The 16,211-nt window shown below is 35.4% G+C and overlaps 1 protein-coding gene across 1 annotated transcript in view; it reads right to left on the reverse strand.

Moving 5' to 3' along the window:
* Positions 1 to 5,726: 5,726 nt before the first annotated feature.
* Positions 5,727 to 16,211, reverse strand: part of LOC124174039 (rap1 GTPase-activating protein 2-like) — a 39,054-nt gene continuing 28,569 nt past the window's right edge. The window contains exons 8-13 of the mRNA XM_046553178.1: positions 10,481 to 10,498; positions 10,344 to 10,447; positions 8,518 to 8,700; positions 7,754 to 7,858; positions 7,281 to 7,523; positions 5,727 to 6,719 (exon numbers count right to left, since the gene is read on the reverse strand). Of these exons, the coding sequence (XP_046409134.1) occupies positions 6,546 to 6,719; positions 7,281 to 7,523; positions 7,754 to 7,858; positions 8,518 to 8,700; positions 10,344 to 10,447; positions 10,481 to 10,498 (827 nt within the window). The 3' untranslated portion in view covers positions 5,727 to 6,545. The remainder of the gene's footprint in view (positions 6,720 to 7,280; positions 7,524 to 7,753; positions 7,859 to 8,517; positions 8,701 to 10,343; positions 10,448 to 10,480; positions 10,499 to 16,211) is intronic.

Raw genomic sequence — 16,211 nt, forward strand, 5'->3', positions numbered from 1 at the left:
TTGATGAAAATATATGCATATATGTATTTTTGTTTAACACAAATTTCTATGATCTAGAGGTCAGCAGTAATTTACATTGGGTGATAAGCCAGTGCTAGAATAAACATGACGAGTTACATCAAAAATTAATGTATATGAATTTTTCCTCCAAACTGTTGCAGTTCATTCATGTTTTTAAATGCCAAGGGAATCCTATCCACATGATTGTGCGAGTAAAAGAAATTGCTGAACCCAATATTATGAATTGAACACGATTGATTGATTTATGTATTGAAATTGATTTCTCTGACATGGTGTGGCATACACAAAGAAACAGTTTGGAAACATATACATTTTGATGCTATCAAATTGGTCTCGTGTCCTATCATGGTCTTCAAGTATGATTTATTAACTTTCTTGGCACATAAGTTAATGCCAATCATCATGCATGAACTCCATAAACAATATTTAACTAAGGCCATCTATCAGATTTAGGGAATGTGTAATTAATTATCATATGACTTTGAATTATACATTTTTCACCCATCACTATTAAGGACATGAGATTTCCTTCCGTAAATTGTGAATCACAAGGATTATGCTGCAGGAGAAAATGGAGTGTTTTTACGTAATTTGAAAAAAAAAAAAAATTAGTGCATTTTCTTGCTTATATTCTGTGATGACCCTGCCAAAGTAATGCTGATACTAATTTTTTTCTAAGGTTCTTATGCTAACAAAAATTTCAATTCCTGTTCCTTATTTATGCTAGATCTGAAATTGGTCAGCTCACTCCAGTGGTGGATTTTAGGGGGGTTATGAGGGAGTTAGTAGGGGGCACTGCCCCTCCTGTAATTTCCGAAAAAACTGTAATCTTGTGTTTGGCTCTCCAATGAAAGTTTTTACATCAACAGCTCAACAAAAATGTTGAAAAATAATTGATAGATATCTGAAAGCCACTTGCCTGAGATACTTTATCGCTAAGAGGTATTTGCATACCAAGAAGACTGAGCAGAAAGTAAGGAAATCCTCCCCCTGCCAAAATAACAACCTTAATCGTCCCTGGGTTGGTTCTGGGACGGATATGGAACTTCAGTTTTTGATCTAGAACTTGTGGGCACCAGAGCAAATTCATATTTTGTCCCACACCAGTTCTATACTGGCTCCCAATTATTTACAGCACTCTCCCGATTATCCGGGCTAACGATGGGAAGAGACGGTACAAATAATCAGAAATCACGGATTAACCAAACTTTCACTTTAGTGTCTTGTTATGTTCAAATTTACGTAAAAAAAACAATATATTATAATTTATGCACTCACTCTGTTATTTTAGAGTGCTTCCTGAACTCATTGAGAGATTTCTTAGCTAGTCCATGATCTTTTTAGCGGCAATAACATGATTGTACTCATATTCCTACTGCTCCATAGAAGACCTGGTTTTGAAAACCACGCGTGATCACAGATACAGAAAATCGGTTTGCACGAATGCTTCAAAACCACAGCGCAATGTCGGAAACTACACTGTCAGGCATCACGCCACGTATTTGCGTCATGCACAAGTTGCCCGGATTGTAACTGTTGCAGGAAGTGTATCCGTGATCACGGAGCGGGATCGCGCAATGCCAGTCTTGGAAAACAGGAACACAGAGCTCCCATGAATGCAGCTAATTTATGATTGCTTCGATTTTACAAAGGGGATTCTAATGGAAACAATAAGTCTAGTGTATCGTAGTTTTAAAATGGAGTAATTCCCGTGATTTGGGTTCGATTTTATTTCTTTATAAAGAACGCGGAAATATTGAGCGAGAGTGGGAATTATGCACGGATAATCTGCAACACGGATATACCACAGCCGGAAAATCGGGAGTATGCTGTACTTGGGATTATCTTCCACATTGCCCAATTTCAGATCTGATGTTTATTTTTTTTCAACACATTCCTTGTAGTTCAAAATCCATGGGACACTCTGACACTCTAATTTAAGTCGCAAAATAATGACAGTATGATGTCACTCTCTGAGAGATGGCAATGATGCCTATTGGGGTCCTGTGAGGTGAAGATGTTTATAAGTTTAGGAAATCATTATTTTGCATGTTTACTGCTTAAGTGATCAGGTAGTTGAGGACTCAGGCAAAAACGTTTGTGTGGGGGTTGTATATGCTGCAGGCAACGGGAATGAAAGGTTTAGGAAGAAGAAAATCATTTTCCTACACTCATTTTGCTGTCGGTTCCAGTTTGATGTATCTTTCCCTAATTGACAATGTCTCTTAAAATTTTGGCATTCTTTTCCATGAAGCAGAATTAAACTGAATATACAAATATTAATGAACTTGTAAGTGAAAATAAGGACTTGAGGTTTAAGAATTTGTATTAATCTATGCTTAGAAAAATATTTAGCTCCTGTAAATTATTAATTTTTTTATGTACAAGCAATAAATTGAATTAGTATTTACATTTTGAAAATGGTGTACAGTACATATATGTCCTAATATAGCCCCATTCTGAGTATTTGCTCCCTGAACACCAAATTCTTGGATTCCATCCTTATTTCTTGAAAAATTGAAATGACCATTACTAAGTATGTACTTTTCCTAAGCAAAATGCATCAGATGCATTGGATTCAAGAGAGAGTATCGATGTTACTTCAGTAACAATAGTCATGAAAATATGATATACAATATCACTAATGATTCTTTGATTTCTGTAATTCTCTTATGCTTTGATTTTCTTGAAACACAATAGCAAAAACTTTTAAAATGAGTTAAATCAAATGGATATGCTCTTTGTTATGAATTTTACATGATTGTTATCATGTTTCAATGTGATTAAACCCAAAAATGGCCTACCACATTCATTATGGCAGGTATTTTGAGACAAAATGGGGAGCTTGTATTGAGACACATACAATAACATTTTCCATTACTAAGCAACTATGAATCTGTTGGAGTAAATCCTTGTGAAAATAGTCTGTGACAAGCAATGCCCCAAAAGTGTGCAGGAATGTGACTAAGACAGCCAGAAGTGTGAAGTATGAGAAAAGTGATAAAAGCATTTGTTGACATTGCCAAAGTACTTTTGTCAGTTCAGATACCTCAGCTCATGCCCAGCTAGCATCACTGCATTGTGTGGTGCATGTCCTCTGGGGTAATAAGTATCCCAATTAAGTCAGTATGTACTGATCTGCTAGAAAATCAGTTTCCTTTCTGATGGCATGTTATTCTGTGGCCAAATTCTGATGGGGATGGTTCATACACCTCACATCAGAATCCTCTTTGCTCCATTGCTAAGGTGGACTCCAAGTAGTACCTTGGGAAATGTCTTAGCGTAAGAAATGGGGGCTATTTATGATGATGAACAAGCAGGAGGAAAAGTGCAAGGTATATTCATATAATAATCCTAAGGCATTCATTTGGGATTATGTATTTAATATACCTCCATTCAATTGACCAGGTTAAGTTGCAGTAGGGGAAGAAAAATTGCAGGAATTTCATCTTCAATAAAATTGCACAGGGAAAGAGAAAAACAATACATCTGATTTTCCCCATTGGAATACAGCTTAGGCATAACACCAGAAAGGAAACTGATTTTCTCTTAGAGTTAAGGCGACTTTATGAAAATTTTCAGGATAATTTTGGCACCTAATATTATAGTGTGACGATACTGAGGACTCAAGACCAATTACATACTCTGAACCTTCGTGCAGTGATAATCTCAGACTTCAATCATTTTTTTGTTGGTGTACCGGCCATGATAGAAAACTTTATCTTGTGAAATCTCCTGCATTGTCATGGCCGTAGAGCCAAGTTATTGTAATTGGAAAAATAATGGTAGGCAACCTGCTCAGCACAGTTTCACCCAAGTAAATGGTAATGGTGTTACCTTGCTTACGACCGGCTCCTGGCTATTAGCCACTCTGTATGTAAAACTTTTCTGCCCAGGTTGCCTGCCGTTAATTTTCCAATTGCTGCTCTAAGATCATGAGATGTTTCACACTACTTATTCAGTTTTCTAAAATGGACAATACATCCATTAAGTATGATTGAAATCAATAAGTAGTACTTCCCAAAGGTTCTGTTCAAACCAGGACAAAACTAGATACATCATGTGGTACCCTCAAGTAACTGCCTTCAAACTTGACATCTTAAACCTCTGAAAACAGACCCTTCCCTGCAAAAACTTACTACTCAGCCCTAATCTTTCTGTCATCCAATTAAGCGGTTGAGTGGTTATTGGTCAATTGCTTTCCTAGCAATTATCTTTATAAGGCTGTCACTAGATTGAATCTGTTTGATATGAGGTTGAAGAATTAACCTTCTGTGCTGCATTGCAGACTTGATTAATCAAAAGTGGAGTTCATGTTTCAAGTTGAAAGCTTTTTTCTGTGCCTTAACATGTTCCCTGCCAGGCCTAGGATATGCTGGATTTCAACTTAACCCTTCTTTAACCCTGAAGGGTATGGTAGGCATGCATATCATTGTATTAGAGGTTATTATCCTGGGATTTTTGGATAGCTGACAGCTTGTGCTGGCTGGGTGTTCACTGTGCACCATCACCCTCTTCCCCCCACCCTCCTAAGGGCTCCACTGCATTATCGTTACAATAAGGCTAAAAGATAAAAATGATAAAAAAAAGTTTCCATGGAGCATGTAAAAGGTATGTCAAAGTTTTCAGTACACTGTCTGTCACAGCTTATTTTCACCAGGAATTTTATGCTGTAATGTCATTCAGTGCTAGACTACTGTGGTAACAACATTCCACCGTCATTTTGTGAACTTGAATCGTTCAGTATAACATTCAAGTCACAAAAGTAAACTTCAGCCATCTTAAAAAAAGCTGGATACTTAGTGACTTTTTTATACATCTACTGTATTCATCAGTGAATAAGAAAAATAATATGCTTACCTATATTATTTTACGTAAACTTTCTCATTCATTTTTATCTACCCCAATGAATTTTCAATTTTTTTTAATCACTAACTTTGGAAATATAAAAAAAATCATATATGTAACTCTCCATTTCTCAAGAAGATTGCCCAAATTAAATACGTATGTAGCTATTAAAATGAAAATTTTATATTGTTTGAAAATTAGAAATTGTAAATCAATTTACCCTTCCATTTCATTTCATACCTACTCTTCATTGGTATTTTTGATATCTAGAATGAAATATTTATGGAAATCAGCTTGATTTAATAATGAGTAAAGCTTAATATCTTAAATATAGCAGTACAAAGGAATTCAATAGCACCTTAATGCCACTATGTACATATAGTGATTGCAGCGGTGGAAACTTATCTCTTCAGATCAGTGATAGAAAATGAAATGTTATATTCATTTCACCAGATTAGGAGGAAGAGACAAATTATACATGTACGTATAGATTTGTTCTAAAGGAAATACCTAATTCATGCTGACCAAAGAAAAGGACAAAAGTTAGTGATATGTCTATTATAAAGGATGAAATGGGCCAATTAATAATTTTGTAAGCCATATAATAACTTGCTATCAATAATAGGACAAAGTGAATTTACCTTTCCATTATGGAAACCTTCTGCCGTATTGGAACTGGTAAAATGGAGACAGTTTTTCCATACTTGACCTGAGGACCATTGTTTGGTTGCGATTTTCATGAAAGGTTAGAACATTGCACTATATGATGCAATGTTTGTAAGGTAAGGAAAAAAATGTTTCATTGCTATCTATGTAGAGGGGTGTGGGTTAAGCACAAGAAGATGATAAACCAAATACTGATGTCCGAGATCTGTCTGAAATCCCTATTTCATCTTAATCCATAAACATTTCTAATAGTGCAGCATGGATAACTTTGACATTCACTCAGGCTCTTTCATTGAGTACAAATTCTAACTGTTTAAATTCATCTTCACTTTACCAAGTGGAAAAATATGTCACTGCCATACCTTGTAGGAATTATGACCATGCGGTACTGGCATACAAAAAAAATAAATTCTTGAAATTACGTTTTTAACTAACTCTCTTCATCCATATTGATGGACAACTTACCACAAAATCCTGACAGCAAGTACACTCATGCTGCTTCTTTTAGTGATAACTATAACCATTAAAAAAACTCGTGGAAAATTGTTCATGTATTCACTTGCCTAGTAGAAGGAGAACACTTTGGTGGAACCATTTGTGCATATTTAGACTTGGACCAAGTTGTACTTCATCAATTTCCCAGGATGAATATTGATTATCAGCTGAAATAAGACATTGATCAGCGGTTCATCAAAGGGAAAATAATTCAAGTTAACATATGGCCTATACCTGCCATTGGATTATTCTTCAGCCAGGTTGAGGGTTGATTTGAGATCTTTAAAGCAATTGTTTGAGACATACTTTTACCTGCAGATATGGCCTCATTAGGTTTCCAATATTATTTTCAGTCACTTCCTGTCAGTCAATTTAAATGAATATCTGTGCAAAATCAAATCATGGCAAGTCGTGGAAGATATGAGTCCACTTCAACATGTGATTTTTGATGGTGCACATTTAATATGACTTCAAAATCGATGATACCTCTCTTCATCTGCAAATTCTTATTTTATTCAAAGTCCGTAGTCAAATGAGTCCCATTCACTAAATCTGGAATCTTGTTTTTGAAGTCTTTGCTGACACGCCTCAATATAGCTGTCTTGAATTCGATACATCCCTGAATTAGCTTGAAACATAAGTGTTTCAAGTATACGCTCATTTTTAATTGCTTTACTTGGCAACACCACCTTGAATAAAAGAAGAAAAAGTGCAATTCATTAAAAAGCATAAATTTCATGCAACTAGAATTTTTCAAGATAAATTAAGGGTATTTATCTCCAAAATTATTTTTTAAACAATTCAGTTGGTTTAGAGATAGAGATGGGTCTATCCATGTAAGAATAACATTCTTGCACTTTCCAAAAACCATTGTTGAAAAATCCATAGATAATATTGGACGTATTAGGTTCCTAGAATTATTATTTCCAATACGTGCCGCAGTAAATGGCCTACATTATGGAGTTTCTTGGGTTTGATAATAATTGGCCAGCAAACTTAATGTATAGAGATACACAACAGAGGAGTAAACTTGTTATTCATGTAATTACATGCAAAAATTTATGCACAAATACAAGTCTACTAAGTCATCGTCGGTGCAGTCAATGATTAAATAACTACACAGAACCCCTCGGATAATTATGAAATTTTATGTTTAACGTGATTGCAGCACACATGTAACATATTAACTTAAAGGCTTTTCATCTTTATAATTTTGAATGTATGTACCTTTTTTCTGTTCCGATACTAACCTTTATAAGCTCTTGAGGAGATATCCTATACAATTTTAAGTCACGAGCCAATCGCTCCATGATGCACTTGAATTCCAGCTTAGCATCAAGCTTTGATGATGTATTTGATCGAACACGGATTCTGTTCCGTGCCCACATAAGCATTGCTTCAAATTTTCTGACCTCAGCAACTTCCAAGTTTCGGCACATGATCATTTGCACCATTGATTCAGAAAGCGTGAGGAACTCAGGATCATTAAATAACTGGTGTGAAAAAAAAATGTGAAAGATTATCAATAAATTTTCTTCTCAGTTTAGATATTTACTATTTTGGAGAACACATTTACATTGAAATACTCAAGGAATTACTCTTAAATACAGAAAGAAATCTTGTGGGATGAAGTTATGATTAGTACGTGTTATGAAATAAGATGATGCATTTATGTAATGGGTGTTAATATTAGATTTAATCTTGGTTAGCAATTCCACATTACCTGATGAGCCCGTGTCTCCACAAAGGCAAGAATCATGTTTACAAGTTCTGAAGCTGAGGTATATCTCCAGTAGTAGTTTTCCAGGGAGCAAAGCATGATGCAAACCTTGAATAATAATAATAAGTTATAGACAGCATAAATCATATAACATATTCCAAAGTTGAACTATTCAATTGAACCAGAGTTGGAATTTTAAAGGAAATTTCGGGAGTTTCCTTGAAAAATCCTTAAGATTTTTTGGTGTGCATGCCGTAATCCTATTGACAATACCTTGTGCTATATGAATAAAAGTGAAAGGGACTATCAATGATATTTCATTTTTAGAGATATGACTTAAATAACCATAATTGCTTAAGAATGTACCTTTTGTTACCTTTGAGAGAAATCCTAGGTTTTATGCTACTCGAATTTTTCCAATATGAATTAAGGGCAGTTACCTTTAAGATAATTTTAAAGACAACACTAAGGTTTAGAGATAAAGATGGTCTATCCATTTAAGAATAAAACTGAAGTACCTACCAAAGTCCTTTTCTTATAAAATCTATAAATAAGGAGAGTGGTTGCATAAATTATTATTTTAAATTTGTATGTATAAGTTTACGCGGTAAACATCCTTGCATTCTGCACCCAACACCATCCGTCCGAGAGTGGATGGACCTTAGTACATATATCAGGACTAGAGTCCAGGACCAGAAAGTTTATGTGAAAGTGGTCAAAATAATAATGGGGAGTTTTTCTTGTTACTATTACAACTGTGTACTTACAACTTCAGTTCTAAGAAACTGCTTTGCATGGTGAAAGCATGCCTGAAGGAGTTCAGGCAGGTCGTAGTGCTCTGCTGCACATATAAGGCCTGGTATGTTTGCACATGTTAATGGACATGAGCCAGTGTGCAGATAGTCCAGCAGGATGCGGAATGTTTCAGAATCGAACTCAATAATTGAGAACTGCATATGGAAGGAGAGATAGTTGATGAAATTTATTAGTTATTTTGCATTATCACTTATAAATGTACGTAAAGAACTTTCACTTGCTTTTTTCTGGCATAAAATTTCTATTCATCAAATTATTTAGCACTCAAGTTAAAAATCATTCTTTACTCTCTTATTATCAGGCCCTTATTAATAAGAGCACTCATGAATTTGACTGACAGTAAGAGGAAGCTTCAGCCTGACCTTAGCCTCCCATAAGGAAAAAATATGCATAACATTTGCAAAGTATAAAAATTTTGTAACCAATGAAACATTTTATCACATAGGTAGATTGACATGACGGATTGATTACGTGATCCCCCCCAGATGCTTAAAAAATAGACAAAATTATTAATACGGTTATCATTACATTTGTTTTATTTTGTGTATTACAGAGCCTCAATCATTCAATTTAATATTGGATAATTTCATATCAAAAGAAAGAGAATATTTTCTACAGTAGTCGATTGCATTTTGTTTTAATCTCCTTTATGAGGAGACGTGTCAGACCCTTGTGCCCTCCCCCCCAAAAAAATCCTGGATCCACCCCTGTATTATCGTATCTCTAAAATAGGTTGAGAATATGTATAAATAAGTCTTTGAGAAGAAGCCTATCATTGTGAATACACAATTCCTGAATATACATATACAGTAGATATTTTAATGTGTAGACATGAAGAAAGTGCAAAACAGCTGAATAATAATTGTTTGCAGTGTGAAATTATAATTTGAGTAAAAAATTTGTGAAATCATCATTCTGCAAAGATCACCAGAAATTATACTCCTGAGATTCTAAATATACTTAAGTTTCTTAGAAAGAAATTTTTCATGCTCTTCATATTTTTAAGCCTCTGTCTTGCTCCCATGCCAGCTACCACAAGGAATATGAGGTTTAGAGTGCTGTGAGCCTGGTATTGCATAGGATATCAGTCATATCACGCCATACTCAAAATTTCACATCATTGCTTTAGTAGTTTTCAGTCTTCCTATTTTAACATGAAACGTCCTTAATACTTGGCTTGTTACAGAATAATGCCAGATTCATTATGTGGAATAAACTTCTGGGTGGGAGAAGAAATTTATTAAGCGTTGGCTTGCATTTTCCATCTTTGGCAATGTTTCTTCAACTTTATCAGTATTGACCTGCAATTTTTATAAAAAAATACCCAACAATATGGACTTGAGAGTGCTCATTTTACATGCTATTTTGCTATAAATATCTAATTAAACACATGGGGTTTGTGGTATAAGTATATCATTTGCACTGCAAATTACTGTATCCTAAATAACATTGTTTTAACAACCAGAAAAGAAACAATAATATCAATCAGCATAATGTAGTTTAGTACATATAATTCGACTTCCTTTCTGAATTTGGGTGGTCAAACCCGACTGTATTCTTAGCCCCATACTTCTTGCGATTCTTAACCACACATTCATCTTCCCACCATCCGTTTTGTACTCATGTTGGATATCCATTTCCTTCTGAGATTGGAACATCATATTACATATCCTTGTATCAAAAGATGCTGTCTCTGAATTTTTGTATTGTTGACAATCTTGGACCCAACTGTAAAATAACACATCCATCCCCTTGATAGTTTTAGACTTGCACTCACCTCAGTCTGAGCCAGCTTAGCTCTATCCACTTTCTGTGCATCAGCACAAACACTTAGCCTTGGAACAGCAAGCTGTGGTACGCCAGATGACGAAGTGCCAGCACCTTTGTCACCCCCTGATCCAGATCCTCCTTTGCCATCTTTACCATCCTTTCCTGAATTATGGAATAAAAGTTTCAAAGTTTACCATCAGGCATTGGCCTTGCTATCTACAATGCAACCCCATCTTAATCTCCAGTTTTAATATCATTCTGTAATGGTGGCATAGTTTCCTTCAAGTAGTTTTAAGTTAATTATTAATGAAGCAAATCAAATATACCCATTGGGGAAACTTGTGTGGCACAAACGATTGAAATTAGAAAAGTTATTGCCATATTAAATGTATGTCCGTGTATACAGTATGTTTAAGCTTAACATAATGCTTCATGAATGAATTACAAAAACTGTGATTATGTCTAAAGTGGTATGCACTTGGGTGCAAGTGACCATGCAAATCAATGTAAATGCAAGAGGTTTAACAAAGTTTGGTGCAAAGTATTCTATCCAAGGGTAGTGAAATTAGTAAATGTATTTGAGTCTGTATATTTGATAAGAATGCATAGTATATGAACATGCATATAATTTCAGGCTTTATGTAGGTATTTATGAGGAAAGTATCAATAACATTTGTTAACAATATGCAACCATATAAAAGTAGAAAAATTTCAAGAGATGGAAGTGGGATTTTAGACAAAAAGCATGCATAAACCTCCAAGGATTATTAATTTCATGAGCAAATGATATATATTTCCAAAACTATTCTTTCAGTTTCTCTACAATATCTTTTGAAGGAAATTAATTAGGTATCTCATCTCCGTCGTAGTTATTTATGCGACGAAGTATCACAACTTGAACTTTCGTATCTGCAACGGAAGTCAGCTGTTTTTAACCTTGCAGATATTATCTATCACTAGCACTGCATACTTTGGGTCTCTTCAGGCTCTGCCTCCATTATTCAGCGCTCAATACATAAGTGCAATAATAATGCCCTATACATTCCAAAAAATCTGACTAAAGATATTTTTAGATGACCAGTATCTCTTCAGCTTGCTTGGAAGGTGAGGCATATCATGAGACTGACTCGTTTTGCACCAAATTTCAAGCAGCTTTAAAAGCTTTGCTTCTGAGCTGATGCAATTCAAAGCTGCTTTTTGATTGACGCCGGAAGCTCAGAATGATAAGTAGGTAGGTTTAGCAGAGTTTTTATTTTCACCTGATTGGCATTGGTAAGAATGAAGTGCAGTAGAACTTCAGCCAATTGAATCTATTTGTTTCATAAACCTCTTGATACATAGAAACGATGGCAAAGTCCTGGCCATGTGTAATGCGTATATCATAATAGGAGAAAGCTATCCTCCTAGTGCATCTTTTATTAGTAATCCTTCATAAATGGAATGGATAACCTAACCCAAAAAAAAATTGTTACCTCGCTACTTTAAAATAGTGATCTTAAATGATTTTTTTGCTAAATTGTTTTATTTACAACTGTTGTACTAATTACTGTCTTAATTTTACCTGTAATATTTTCCAGTATTTATGCATTTATAAACTGAATTTTTGTAGTAGTTGACAATTTCCCCTAATTCATTTCATTAGCGATCCCTCAGAACGAATAAAATTTATTGTGCATGATTATTATTTATTGATTAGTGGAGATATGAAAACTTGCACCATAGAACATGAAATCTATTGATCAAAAGCTCAAAGATATTTACACATGCTTACAGTTGATTTGTTGTGGTTGAGTATTGTGGTAGCATTCAGAAGAGAATAGAGGTCTTCAAGACCTGGTGCTGGATGAGGATGCAGAAGATAAAATGGATGGATAGGGTGAGAAATAAAGAGGTACATAGAAGAAGGGACACTATGGATCACTTAAGGGGGCTTCATAGAGGAGGCCCAATTCCATCCCAAAGAAGGCTGATTTCTGTTGCCACTTTCGGTCGCATTTTAATCGGTTTTCAAAAATGTCTGAGGCATGATGAAGGGTGCATTATGATCTACTTTTTTCCAATATTTTGTGGAATAATGTTTGTAATTGTGAAGGAATAGCATTAAAAGTTATGAATTTATAGCTCACATCATCATCAGTATAAATTTCGGTTAGTGCTCTAATAGGGTAGTTTCCTTCATCAAAGAAAACAAAAGGTATTGATTGTGATTCATTACCAGCCATTGGTATATTCATAATATACAAATTATTAGGTTTTAGAAATCCCAGTTTAGACGAATGGGAATGGTCAATTTTAACCGCATGTGAAAAAGGCCAGATTGGCGCCCATGCGATGCCACTCCATGTGACGCCACAGGGACCTAGTTTCTATGCGAGCAGATAGGAGTTTTACATCGTCTGAGGTTACAAATGCATGCATGAGGCACAGAGCTCAGGGAAGCATCTCTTAATAATCACCTATTAAAACTGTATATGGTCGGAATGTTTCCTTCTTTTGATAAGGTATTAATAATCCTTATTTAAGCCAAGCGCTACCTGATAGCAGCCAGCATCACAGCGGCGCACACATCCTTGCCCCAAGGTCACCTCACACGGCGACAGCGGTAACCAGAATGACATCACATGAGCTTTTCCCAGCATTCATACTCAGCCGTCGCATTTTCGTGCGCTTGAAACTTTTCACTTTTCATTTAATCGCAAAAAATAGATATCGTCATTCAAAAATTTAAAGCGTGAAATGCGTACTCCAGGAGCAATAATATTTCGATTTAGGCTACAAAAAATTCTAGGAAACCACCCTATTATACCTTATTTCCCCGCGATACTCGGATCACACTTTATCTGTCAGAGACGTGAGTGGTGACTTTTGTAAACCAATTCAAATGCGTGGTGGGTGACAACACATTGAGAGGCCAACATGAGGATCCTCTTTTTTAATAAATGTTATATGAGAATCATAATGGAAGGAAAAATTGACAGGAAAGTCTCCAGAGGATGAGTGGGGAATAATTACCTACGACTGATCGTTAAGCATTCGGGGGAAGAAGAGCCTTATGATGGTAAAAGAAATGTTTTGGGATAAGGAGAAATGGAGGGCTGCAGAATAACAATCTAAGGATTTTAATAATATGAATGAATGAATGAATTGTGTTCAGCCATTTCTAAATACACGATGATTTTTTTCAAACTACTTCAAGTATCCATTTAAAAGATACCGGTCTGTGAAGCATCTTTAACGAGACTTGCAATGCATGGAAGTGTTTAACTTTTTGCCATTACAGATTCAACTTGCCTCAGATGGATGAATTTGTCAACCTCAATTTTTGCTTTCCAAAAAATTTTAACAAGACATTATAAAAAAAAGCCCTTAATGCACATTGTGGTGGCATCCCCATAAATATTTAGATAAAAGGATGCATCCTTAATTCTGAACCCTTTCTTTATTGCAGTTATTGCCTACTCTTCTGATTGTAAAGTTGAAGGTGGCTTGGGCCTATTTTGCATTACAGAGGAACTGAGCATTTTGTTACAAAATTCTTACTTATACCGCCATTTGCAATTGCAGTTGAAGTGACGAGGCAAAGACCAACCTGAACCTAGGAAACCATAAACTTGACCCAGAGTAGATGATAGGAAAAAGGGTATGTGTAGTTTTTTCTGGGGAGTTTTTCTGTTTTATTTGGGTGGATGAGTGACTAATGATGTACAGGTACATGTAATGACAAAGTAAGATAGAAATAGTCAGTGGATTAGTTCAAGCAAAGAGGGAGTTCATTAAAAAGAAGTGTCCTTAGAGCTGAAATTATAAGAGTTGAAGTTAGGAGGCAATTTATTAGGTGTTTAACCAGAGGCGGTCTGAGGTGATTGGGGGCCCTCAGCTGGGGCTCATGATGGGGCCCTCCTCCGAGAGGATTTGGAGCTCCTCCCCCAAAAAATTTCAGAGAATTGCCTGCCTGGAAATGGATTTTGAATCTATTCTGGCTCTAAAAAAAAGTGATAAAAGTTTATAAAAATACCAATTTCGTCAGAAAAAAAACTCTGGAAAGAGAGAATTACACTCAATTATGCTTTTAAAAATTTTATAATGCAAATTAAAAAAAAAACTTTAAAGTAAGTTTTTTGAATAGCTTTAAAAAAGCATCAGGCTTATTTCCCTTTTATTCTCCTGAAACCTTTATTTAATTTATTTTTAAGTATTATTTTTTACAATGAGTATGTTGTTAATAAAGAAAAGAAACTTAGAATTTTACAGTAGCATAAAAATTTGGTTATAGTGATCAGTAATTTTTTCTTACACCTTCCATAAACGCTTCACTATAGACGCGAGTGTTGTTGGGGCCCCCGGCGATCGCCGACCAGCCAACCTAGCCAGACAGCCCCTGTGTTTAACATTTGAATAATGCTTATTCATGGTTGTAAGGCATGAACAATGACAGAAGTGGAGAAATAAAGGTTGGAAGCTTTTGAAATGTGGTATAATATAAGAATGATGAAAAGTAAATGGATAGATTGTGTGAGTAATGTGGAAGTTCTAAAAAGAGATGGAGAGAAGAGAAGCCTTTGAAAATCTTGGGTACAATTCAATCTGACAGATCATTAGACGCAAAGGTTTGGTGAAAATTATTGTTGAAGGATAGGTGTAAGGGAAGAGATAGACTACAGATAGGGAGAAGGTGGTGAAGGATATAAAAGAATCATGAAGGTGTTGAAAGAGTAGGAATGGAGACCTGCGTCAAGCCAATCTCAGGATTGATGACTGTTGATGGTGAGTGCTACATAATTCTGATGTTTTTTTACCTTTTATTCATCAAGGTCTCGGGAGCATAGGGGCATGTTGAGTAGAGCAGATGAATATGGGGAGCACGGGGGGTGCCTGCCCCCCTTGCGGGGCTGCCTGAATTGCCTAACATTGCAGAACCACAATTGTAACTTCATTATATCATATATCAGGAATTGTCTTGTATCCATGTATAATCAATTTTAATAAAACTTTCTTAAACTTTGCATGTGACTTGATTATTTTTCATCACCATAAAAGTGAAGGTAGTTCATGATATCTTCCGTGCCACCCCCATTTAGTTTTTTCTGTAACCCCTGGAGTAGAGAGAGCACTTATCTACTGATCAAAGAGACCCAAGTAAAAAGATCCTGGGTAAAGCTTTGAGGTACCCCCAAAACAATAGGTGATGCGGCTTAAGGAAGTGATCCTCTGACCTTGAATGTGTGTAATTCACACGCCTGCGGCTAAGTCTGGCGATATGCCTAACCTCACTTATCCAAACCAACCTCGGACTTAAACCCCTGAGTAAGCGACTTTTGCGTCAAAATGTGTTCTTTTCGGTGATATTGTGTGCTTTATTCTTAAAACGTATTTGTTCGTAAAATGATGTGTCAATTGTAAATGCTTACTATCTAACTCCACCTACATAATACATAATGAGATACATAATGCTTAAGGTACATCGTTCAAAGAAAAATTAATATGGAGTAGGGCAGGTAATCAAAGGCTGAAATTTTAATGTTGGAAATTAATTTGCATTCCTCTTTTAAGATCATTAAAATAATTATATTACAGTAGGGGCTAATGGTCTCTGAGAGGTCAAAGTAGAAAACAAAATAAAACAAAAATCGACTAGCACATTAAAGTTTCATGAAAAAATTTGAGATCAAGCCGTTTTTTCATGATACCTACTAATTGTTGAATGAAAAACTTTGTAAATTTCACATATCATATGTGAGATTCACTGTGTTTTTTATTCAACATGAAGCAATTTCACCTAGCCACACCTCAAACAATCAATTATACTATGTGCGCCAGCACCGCAAGCAAGGCAAGACTATACAGGAAATTATCCATCAAGTATCGAATAGCAGAT

The sequence above is a fragment of the Ischnura elegans genome, chromosome 2 (assembly GCF_921293095.1).
Source record: "Ischnura elegans chromosome 2, ioIscEleg1.1, whole genome shotgun sequence".
In the NCBI taxonomy this organism is placed as follows: Eukaryota; Metazoa; Arthropoda; class Insecta; order Odonata; family Coenagrionidae; genus Ischnura; species Ischnura elegans.